The sequence below is a fragment of the Oreochromis aureus genome, linkage group 20, assembly GCF_013358895.1.
Source record: "Oreochromis aureus strain Israel breed Guangdong linkage group 20, ZZ_aureus, whole genome shotgun sequence".
NCBI classification, from domain to species: Eukaryota; Metazoa; Chordata; class Actinopteri; order Cichliformes; family Cichlidae; genus Oreochromis; species Oreochromis aureus.
The window spans coordinates 12853569-12864502 of record NC_052961.1 but is presented as its reverse complement, the minus strand read 5'-3'; the positions used below and the strand labels follow the sequence as shown (position 1 = coordinate 12864502).

The following is a 10934-nucleotide window of genomic DNA, read 5'->3' as shown; positions in this document are numbered from 1 at the left end:
CGCTGTAATTTCTACTGCGATTTCCAATTTCATTGTTTCCTTTCTAATGAAAATGAAAATGGAAAAAATTAGTCCAGCCATGATTTGATACTAGAATTAATTTATTCACAGACAAATGTTGATGATTTCAAATGTATTAGAAACTGAGTGAAAACTGGGTCAGGCAGGATCACAGCTACAAATGACGTAGTGGACGGATGTTTAAAGACTAATTCAGATTCATTTCAGCCTGGCATGTTTCCTCATTGATGTGGCCATTGTGGTACATTATACCAATGAACCCATGTCGTTACAGCACTGGATTTTATATGCATTCAGCTAATCATGCAGAAAATAATATAAATGAATTTATGCTTGGCCCTTATTTACATTGTTGGAAGTCCAGCTAATATCTAAATACTAAAGAAATTGATCATATTTGCAATTATCACACATGTTAATTCCACATCTGATGATTTAATAGGACAGTGTTAAACCTTGACGCACTTCACTAAATGGCATTTGTCTTAACCCGTTCTCCTCATTGGAGTCGTAGTGGGGCTGGAGCCTGTCCCAGCTGCCATAGTGCAGAGGAAACACCTTTAATTGTGAACTTCATGCATTTAAGCACTCTTTAAGTGCTTTCTGCCAGCACTCCTTTCACACATTTTGCAGCCTGTATTATTATATTTTTTTTAGTTTTAATTTTTAAATAATGCTCTCAATGATCTGTTCCTCTTGGCTTAAGTAGGCAGTACTCAGTTGCTCCATTTTTATGTGGAGAAGAGTGAGCTGACACGTTAAATTCCCAATTTTTATGGGGGCATACACGCAGCACCTGATGAAAAACGTCTGATTATAAAAGCAGATTATGCCTGATGTGAGGCCCATTATCTTTGATGGAGGATTTTAGGATTTGTTGAGCCAGCTAAGGCAAAGACAGCCTGGTTATGTCCAACACCTGTTTACTAACTGCAGTAGAGATCTGCAGCTTCATGTAATAATACATCTTCAAGAAGCCATCTTGTTAGCATGACCCATACAGATATAATGAGATTTAAGCCAAGCTGAAATGAACCGTAATTATCCTTTTGGTCAGACCACAAACAAAAGCTAAAGACTTGAACCATGCATTTTAAGGCACATTAGCTTTTTCCATTTAAAAACAGTTTTTGGCGATTGACAGTATTTTTCACTTACAGTACAAGGCAGGAGATGTCAATGAATGATGTAAGACACTTAAAGCATACAGAGACGTGACGAGATGAGGTAATATATCTATTCTTAAATAACTTGTGGCGATGGAAAGGTGTTTACTGGACGGAAACATTAAAGATTAATCTCACTACAGAAGGCAGGCAATGGCCTCGAATGCTTGGCTCCATTTTCTGAAGTTGTGAAGTCTTAATTTCTGTATCAGTGTTGTGATTTAAAAACTGACAGATTTCATTAGGTTTAAAACATAAAAAAACATGCATCTTAAGCAAAAAGTAGTGGACAATTACATGAATTGGTTATCCTTCAAGTTTCAGTACACGTCAGGAAATAAAAGTACTTTTAACATGTTGGAAATTCAGTGTTCTGGTTTCAAAATTTGCTAAATTGGAGTTGAAGAGCCACACTTTGCTGGCACCATTTCCTTGCATGTCAGCTGTGGTGTGACCGGTGCAGCCTATTCCATCGATTTCTGAAAGGCTGCGAAAGTGGTCGTGTTCTCCGTTAAGAAGGCACCTTCAGTTTTGTTTGTTTTGGGGTTTTTTTCCTCCTCTTTACATGTGTTCTGGGTGGTTCTGCAGACAGCTTATGAACTCTGTGACTGGGTGGCCCTCGAAGCAGATCTGATAGACTGCGTTGAACAGAGGAAACCTAAAGGAAGGAGGAGGAATGGTTGAGTGCTGGAGTGAAACAAACTGGCCAAAGCAAAAGGAACTTGTGAGTCTGTCTTACTTGTCGACCATGTTTTTGTGCTTGAGGATGAGATAAACCTCAGCTGCTGTCGCTGGTCCCTGCAGCTTCTGGCCGTTCAGCATCTCTTTCTCCAGGTCCTCGATGGACTGAATGAGATAAGAACAAAGACATGCTGAAGATTCTTGAGTTTAAAGGGAGAGAAGGTGTACATGTGTGATTTTGTTTCCCCCCCCCAAGAACCAAACAGTAAACTCTATATAAAGGATAGAAGTCCCCACTGTGATGTCACTTATTGGTTGTGGACTACTGTTTGAAAGCCCCAGGTGTAGCATTATTCTTTTAAACTGAATGCAGTACAGACATGAGTGGCTCTGACTGCGAAGCTCAGACACTGCAAAACGCTTACAGGAGCAACTTCTTTATACCCTACTGTCCTTTTTAAAATCTGACTGTAGTTTACAACCATCATTGTGCTGTTGAAATACTGCTTCAATCTAAGGCCAAATAAGATGGGAGCCTACATGTGATTGGATGGGAGAAACACCTCAAAAAACAAAACAAACAAACAAGCAAAAAAACATGGTGTCCAAGTGGCCACTTTCAGTCACAGGTCATCTGGTGAGGGGCAATCTCTCTCTCTTGCTGTCTGACTCGGACTGCAGTCGCTCCCAGACAGATTGGAGAAAGCTTGGAAATAATTACGGTTTATTATAAACGCAGGGAGACTTCCAACATGGTGCAATCAACAGAGTCTGTTGTCATTAATGAAGAGCAGAACTTGTGTGCGATGCCTCTCTTTACAATAAGGGATTTGACTCAACTGGTTGTTCTCTGGTTATACTCCTATATAAAATCAAAGTTTCAAAGCGCCTTTGTCATTTTTCAGCTAACTTGTTGTCGTGCAGCAGCTACGTCAGTGGCTCTGTGTTAATGTCATTTTATTAATGGTTCAATGCACCAGTGCCACTTTGTAAATGACGTCGCTGACCTGGTCCCCATCTTCAAAGAGGCCATTTCAAAGGCAATGACATTGCAAGTTCATTGCACCCATTTACAATAATCCTCTGACCACTTTCTGACTCTGTTGTCTTTTGCGTGACTGTAGGATTCAGTAAGAGTCAGAGTTTGCTGGGGCTTTTTTAAACCAGTTTCTGAATCTTTAGTGAGTATTAGTAGATGATGTATAGTGCACACAAAGTATCTCTCAATACATTATGAGAAGTACAGCTGATAGTCACTACACTGCATCAGAGACCAGATTTATGGGAAGAAAGAGTCAGCACATCACAACAGCACTACCACAAAATCACATTTGTATTTATTATTTGAGAAAACGTGCTCATTCTAATTGTGTCATGGTGTTGATGTAATTAATATTGGAGAGAAAATGACCAGAATGATTTTTTTTTTTAAATTTTGCAGATGAACTCGCTCACAGTTCTAAAAAAAGAAAACTATGTATGTGTCAACTTCTACAGTCTTTGTAACTACAGCTGCTGCCCTCTGCTGGTCATTAGAAATAATGCAGTTTTATGCTCTTTGCACAGGAGCATCAGACCAAAAGGTGAAATCCATCTTTAGTGCAGTCAGCATTAGGTGCAACATAATTACGTTTTAATATACTGTACATACAAGTTCTCTTGTATTAATAACTTCACTATGTCAAGTAAAAACATTAAAAGGCATGAACTCATCAGTGTGCCCAAGTTTTGACATTTCCGGGAACTACCACAATAATAATCACTAATAAACCTTCAGCAAAACTTCACATTATATTAAATTATTTCATTTATTATTTAACATTTTAATTCTGAGTCTAATTTGATACTTGAGATGTTTTTGTTAATAGACCAATCCTTGGACCATGTAACCACCACTCAACTCAATCCAGAACCAGCTGCCAAAACTGTCACAGTTTGGCACAAACTAGCTCAGATCCCTACACTTTCTTCTCTCTCCTGCACCCAAACAAGAAGTGACTCTCCCCTCACTGCCTCTTGTATTCCTGCCTTAACAAGAAGAATGTATGCCAGGAATATATAAGCATTGCTTCTGCCTGAGCCTATGACATATATACAGTAATTGAACATATATATTAAAATATCTTTAAAATTTGTACCTTCCCCGTTCTCACAAAAGCTTCAGCAACTTTGCGGTTACGTCCACCGTAACAGGTTGTGATGAGGTCGGCCACACCGCAGCTTTCAAGGAAGGTTGCTGAGGACACGGGCCCTTCTTTGCAGAAAATACGGGCGAAGGCAATCATCTCCATCAGGCCCAGCCTGATCACTGCCGCCTTCGTGTTGTCCCCGAAGCCCAGACCGTCACAGAAACCGGCTCCGACCGCAACAATGTTCTGTAGGACACATGAAGGAAAAGCATGAGCTGCAGATACAGTGGATACTCATCTCCATACAGCTGGAGATGGGTATCTAAATATCTAAAGGATTTCAGTGACATTCAATCAACATCTAATCAGAGTCTGAACAATGAACTTTGATTCAGTATAAAGTTGTTTATTCACTTCTGCTTTTCTTTTAAAGGCGGTACAGTCAATTTAAATGTGATTCAATATTTAAAGTTGTTACAGCATCTGAGCTAAGTTCATGAGACGTGCAGATGGACAACTGTGACTAACTAAACTCTAATCAAAAAATGAATAAAGGGTGAAGTATGTGACATTTCAAAAAAGGTGGGAAAAACACCTCCACATTTTTTTTTCCAAAAATAATCTGATATATTAAAATGACTATTTGACTCTATACAAACAGACTAGAACAAGGCTCCAAAGCCTCATATCTGACAAGCTGCAATGACAGAATGCTTGGGCATTATCCTTTCCTATGATATTTTTATTTATTCTTTAATTAAAGGAAAAACAAGCAGAGTAAAAACACAACCACCAACAAACTAATTCTCTAAAAACATGGGAATCCACATCCTAAAATAACATGTGTTTAAAATTTCTTCAAAAACAAAATATTTAAGTTCACATTAAGAAAAAAATCCTGCCAGACTTTACAACAACCTTTTAGATTAATGTCCCGTTAGATCCAACCCTTTCACAAAGCTCACAATGGGTCCTTAGACATTTTGTTTAGGCAGCTTTACTTGAAGTGTTTAAAGTCTCACTGCGTACGTCTACAGAGATCTCTGATCCTCACTGCCTAATTAACAGAGTGACTAGATCCCAGCACACTAAATGTGGGTCAAACAGCATGTTTGTGTGTGGCAGTGTGGTAAATGTTAATAATGCTGAGAGAGAGAGTTTGCAATGGTGACACATCCAAACACACAAACTCTGCAGGAAGAGAATATGTTTTTTGGTTTCAACAAAAATAAATGTCTTATGTGATATTCTTCTTACACGTATTTAATTTTTAGCCTAAATCTTTTAAATCTGTTATCTGTTCTGTGGGGTCATCAGCTTTCAGTTTCAGTACTGACGTGCCCATAGATCAGCATGTCTTTATGAGGCACGTGCTTCTTATGTGACTCACAAGTGCTGTGTCACTTCACTTTATAATCTCACGCATGTGAAACAGGAACTCTGTGGGGAAAAAAAAAAGTGGGACAAGGGATAAAATGCCTCGTCCTTTTCTCTGCTCTGTTTGTGTGACTTTTGCTGAGAGTGCAAAAATAGACATTGGTCCTTGATACCATAAATAAACCTGTGTTGAAATGAAAATGACTGTCCGTGTTTTGTAATCGTGTTGCAAGCGGACAAATTCTGCACTGAGAGCTCACCTTCAGGGCTCCGCAGATTTCCACCACATCGTATTCCTCCACTACAGTAACTCGGAAGTTGCTGGTCTGCATGAGCTCCTTCAGGAGAGCACCGTGATTTTTATTCTTACAGCCTGTAAACCAGAAGAAATATATATATGCTGACTGTAAACCCTGTAAAAAAAAACATGATGGAAGCACGTGTTGAACCAAAGAACTAACGCTGAGGTCGCACAAAGCTTTAACCGAAACAAATATGCTTCCTGTTTTGAGGTTAAAAGCTGCTTATCTGGATCTTTAATTCTTGATTAAAGTGCAAAAATAATTCAACAACAATGGGCCCATTTGACAGCAACAAAGGGACAAAACTAACCAATGGTTGTCTCACAAAACTTCTCATCAGCAACCTCATTGGCGATGTTTGCACCCATCAGCACGCTCATGGTGATACCGAGCTTCTCCTGGATCACATCAGAGATGAGTTTGAGTCCATCTGGACCCTCGTCTACGCCCTGAGGGAACAAAAGCACAACATGCTGGTGTCTGGATCAAACACCACTGAATAAACGTGGCAATATTTTGGAGATAAAAGGTGTAAAAACCATATCTAGTAATAAAAAAACAAAAACAAAACCTTGATGAGTGATATTCCCAGTGCATCGTTCTTTATCTTCCCTTTTATGGTGTCACATACTTTCCCCACAAACTGGTGCGGGATGACAAACACCAAAATGTCTGCATCGCTGGACGCCTCCACCAAGTCCGGCACTGCCAGCTGAGAAGGAATGATGACATGTCTTTAAAGCCTGAGGCAACTTACTGTAGAGTAGGAACCTGCTGCATTCAGAAAACTCACTCACTCTTACAGCTGTTAAACTTATTATAAAACTAACAGCTGCAAAGCATCTATTCAAGGACCTCACTTACATATATGAGACAACAGGCACTAAAATGTTTTTGTCTTTTTAAATACATTTTTCTTACCACATTTGCTGGCAGCTTGTGTCCAGGAAGGTATTTGACATTTTCGTGTTCGGAGTTGATTATTTCAGTGAGTTTGCGCCCATTCACAGTCTCCTCAAACACCCACATTTTTACAGTATTGTCGAACTTTGCATTTTTAGCAGCATTGGCACCCACGATCTTGGCAATGGCTGAGCCCCTGCGTGGTTAATAACAGTTACAAGTCAGTGTTCATTTTACGGGAGAAATCAATATTCTCACTGCAATCACTCATACTGTGATCTAATGGGGTGATCATTAAAGGTAACGATTCCTATTTGATCATTAACTAATATTTCAGAGCAAGACGGCAAAGCTGCACGCAGAGATAAGCTGATAACGGTATGCTGCAATCACCAATCCTCCATACTGTTTCCACGGGTGTACGCCGAACTCCATTGAGAATTCTTGCAATTTTATTTTAGCATAAGCAGCAGCAAAATTATAATGGCTTTACAACCAGTTTATGTAATGAATTTAATTATTTTGGGGGTACTCATGAATTCGGCAATAAAAAGAAATAGACATACATTTAATTTCGTTCCAAAATAAGAGCTCCAACTACAAAATCCACAGTGTGTGTATGAGAAGAATGTAAAAATTTAATATTTTTTATTCGGCTCATAAACTGAACCCACACACCGAATTTACAGGATGATTTAAAAATCTATTTTTCGTGTCAAATCATCTTTTATCTCTTTGGGGAGGTAACGTTAATTTATTAGACCGGTAAACGGAGGTCCGGTGGCGAACAGCTGCTGAGGTCTCTGCTACCGCTAATAAGAGCGAGCTAACAGGCGACTGACACGTTAAAGCTAACGACAAAAATCCCAGTAATGTTGCCAGACTTGTGGCCAGTTTTCTGCGATATAAGCCGGCTTTTTAGCATGTGACTCCACGCGGAGATAAACCCAACTGTCGCCTCCGCTAACGAAGCCTATCTGGCAGTTACAGGTACAGCAGGTCAAACTTCCCTCACGTTACTGTACGCTGTGTCCAGCGGATAACCGCGCATATAAGATAACCGGACACGGTTCAAAACATCCACACATCGACTTGCCAGTTTCCAGAGCCCACGATGCAGACTTTCTTCGGAGCTGCCATTGTGAAGAGGTAAACCGCTGAGTGTGGGGGGTGAACCTGTACCGACTGCAGTCCAGTTATGCAACACACACACACAGTGCCTCCCTGATTTTATTGGTCTGCCCGAGGGGAGACACCGGCCCGCCCATTAAAGCAAGGCCAAGGCCATCAGAGCAGAGGTTAGCATGCTAGACTGGGGCCAAAGTCTCCACGTCAGCCTTTATGGTTTCACATCATCTGCATGTGCAAGTGACCTTTCACCCAGAGCCGGCCAAGCTGTTGGCCACAAATTGTCTGTATTTTATTTAATTTAAAACCTAAACTATGGTTGTTTGAATTATATAGATGATCAATGCTGATCAGTGCTGACATACTAACACACAATCTAATTATTGAATAATTACCAACTTAGCAATAATTACTAAATGATTACAACTAAATCAAATCTTGTAATGACATATGATAACATAAGAGGGCTTTGCCAATTCCTGTAAAACAAACAAACAAAAGCATTGGGAGTTGTAGTTTAAATAAATTACTGGATTAATGATACAAAACATTTGTTTAAACAGGACATAAAATTGTAATGTCAAGGTGATTATTTAACAGTTATATTCACACAGATAAAAAATTTCCATATAAAACATTTTTTTTATTTTGACTATATAAAACAGTTGCTTAAAAACATTTCAGTAAATATTAAAGTTTTCATTTCTTGAGCTCCTTATTATTAACAATCAAAGCAAGGCAATCAGTGGATTATCTTGATAATCTAACCTGATACTAAGATACCTGAAATTTTGACTGAGGGGAAAAACAAAACAAAAAATATGAAACAGGATTAATGTTCAGGTTAGTATCTTCAAACTTTAACTGAAAATGTTCTTAGAAACTAAAAATTTTAAGTTATACTTAGAAAAGTGCTTGAAAATGTCAGATAAGCAACTCCAAATTTTGTGATAAGTTGAAATTTAAACTTTTATTTATTTATTTTTCAGTGGCAGAAACAATATTACATCGAAATATTACCTATATTTATATTTTCTCATGGGTGCTAGTGACTGCATACTCATACATCACTACTTCCAAAATGAGTCCTTTAAGGCACCAAAACGGGGAATAAAGTATTTTTACTGACCTGTATTACTACTTCATTAAATGCTTGAATTTAGGAATTTTACTTGTATTTGACTGTTTTTACTTAGAGTGTGTTTCAAAGGCAAAAACAAAAGAAGTACTTAACCCTGTAAGACCCAACCCATTAAAAGATAGCCAGAAAATTCAGATATTTTGGAACCGAGATGTTTATTAACCCTTATAACAAAATCCACATTTTTTTGCTATATGATGCTGTGTATGATAAAAATTTTTTTTTATACATTTATTACATATTTTTTTGTATCACATTTGATACATTGGGCGTTTGTGACAACTTTTTGTTAACAACAATAATGTTAATTTTAGACAAAATAAGAGTTTTGTCCATAACATTTTGAAATTATGGCAAGTATTGATCATGTTGATGAGATAGAGGTCTCAGAAACTCATGTATCAAATATAATACAAAGGGCATTATAGGGTTAAGTCTTTTTTCCCGTCTGTTAAGTCAGGGTAATATGTAAACATTTTAAACATGCATTATTTTTAATGATCAGCAGGGGGCGGCGACTCTGGAGGGGGAAAAAAAGTCAGCTTGTATAGAATTTAGAGGGATAGCGATCATTTGGCTCCCTTAAAGTATAACCTCAGTAAACATTTTCCTGATGACTTTATGGTGTCGGTCTATTTTGTAAAATCTCATTGAAGACAACATGATGGTGTAAGTTATGGACCCCAATGATTAAAAAAGTAAATAGGTTCAACAATAAAGGCAGCCTAAGTTTTTGGGTAGGCTTATTTAATGATTTAAAAGTCTCAAAAGATCAGAACAGCCAAGACACTCAGCTAGAGATTTAACAATGAGACTAGTATCTCTTATGTACAGTCTATAGAAACTACATTGTATTGTTAATGTCGCAGCAAATAGTCTGAAGATCATCCAGTATAATTTTTGGTGAAGATACAAAAGAAGAAGTAGGCCGTGAAATATTTAAAACTTTTCCATGGAATCCATTATGGAAGTCGTAGCAATTATTAGTCCCTGGTTGTAGCGCTAGCTTGTGGTTAAACCATATTTTTTTCTTTCACAAGTTAAAAAAACAAAACTTTTTTATTAGCAGTGTTTATGAGTTTACTGTCCACTTCAATGGCTGAAAAAACTGTCAGAACATTAAAGTCAGGCCAATTTTAACAGTTTAATGCATCAGCACCAATAGCACAATGTTGGATAAACATTAGACAGGTAAGAACTTCTAAGTGAATTTGTAATGGTGTATTTTTTTTTCTTTACCACTGCTCTGTCTGAAGTGTTCTCTCTTTAAAATATAAGCAGGACATTAAAAGTCAATGGAGCAAACCACAAAAAGCTCACTGTGGCAAAATTATTTGGTCCAAAGAGCTCAAACAAAGGACCGCCTTGTTACGTAAGTGTTGATCAGTGGGTGAAGAGGCGACATGGGAAGGAAGTGCTCTCAGCAGTCTGGTTTAGCAAATTTAGAACAAACTGACAAAATCCACCTTACTCTGCAGAAAATTGTTTATGAAAAAAAAAATGTCGACTGGTCTGAAATGTGAAGCTGTGTTGCTGCAGGGTTATTAGAGTCTAGGAGATATTTACTGCAGTTCATTTATAAGTGAAAATGTAAACGTTATATTGAATTTCAGCCAATATGCTTGTTCCAGGATCTTTCAAAGGGGACCAGTGGTCCATCCATCAGTCCCTTTTCCACACTTATTCAGCTCAACTTCCAGGGGCAGCACTGAAAGCACACATGCCCAGACCTCCTGCTCCACAGCCACCTCCCCAAACTAGTCCAAAGACATAATCTCTCCTAGTCAGACATACACATTCTTCCCTCACTTATGGGCAAGACCCCACGATACTTGTAATTCCTTCACTTAAGTCAGCAAGTCCTCCCCAACCCAGAGTGTGTGCACTATATTTTACAGCTGTTATACATGTCATCCCAGCCCACTCCACACCCAGCTGCAAACTGCCCCAGTGCAAGCTGGGAGTCAGTTGAAGCCAATGAAAACACATCATCATCATCATCATCATTATCAGGATCACATTGATGATACTGAAGATGATGAAGATGTCATCCTGCCTTCGTAGCATGCAGTGAGAGACTGCTGTA

General features: G+C 38.4%; 1 protein-coding gene across 1 annotated transcript; it reads right to left on the bottom strand.

The window, feature by feature from the left end:
- Positions 1–83: 83 nt before the first annotated feature.
- Positions 84–7827, bottom strand: LOC116310919 (glycerol-3-phosphate dehydrogenase [NAD(+)], cytoplasmic). Its single transcript, XM_031727855.2, has 8 exons — positions 7676–7827; positions 6598–6775; positions 6248–6388; positions 5987–6125; positions 5635–5747; positions 4007–4243; positions 1927–2033; positions 84–1845 (listed from the first exon to the last, which is right to left on the bottom strand). The coding sequence occupies exons 1-8, from the start codon at positions 7717–7719 to the stop codon at positions 1749–1751; spliced, it is 1056 nt and encodes a 351-aa protein (XP_031583715.1). The 5' UTR covers positions 7720–7827; the 3' UTR covers positions 84–1748.
- Between the last annotated feature and the right edge of the window lie 3107 nt (positions 7828–10934).

Coding starts and splice junctions, on each gene's coding strand:
- LOC116310919 (XM_031727855.2), bottom strand. CDS start 7,719: ATGGCAGCTCCGAAGAAAGTCTGCATCGTGGGCTCTGGAAACTG. Junction 4,244..5,634: donor AAATCTGCGGAGCCCTGAAG/GTGAGCTCTCAG, acceptor TGTGTCCTACAG/AACATTGTTGCGGTCGGAGC. Junction 2,034..4,006: donor CTTTTGTGAGAACGGGGAAG/GTACAAATTTTA, acceptor TATCTCATTCAG/TCCATCGAGGACCTGGAGAA.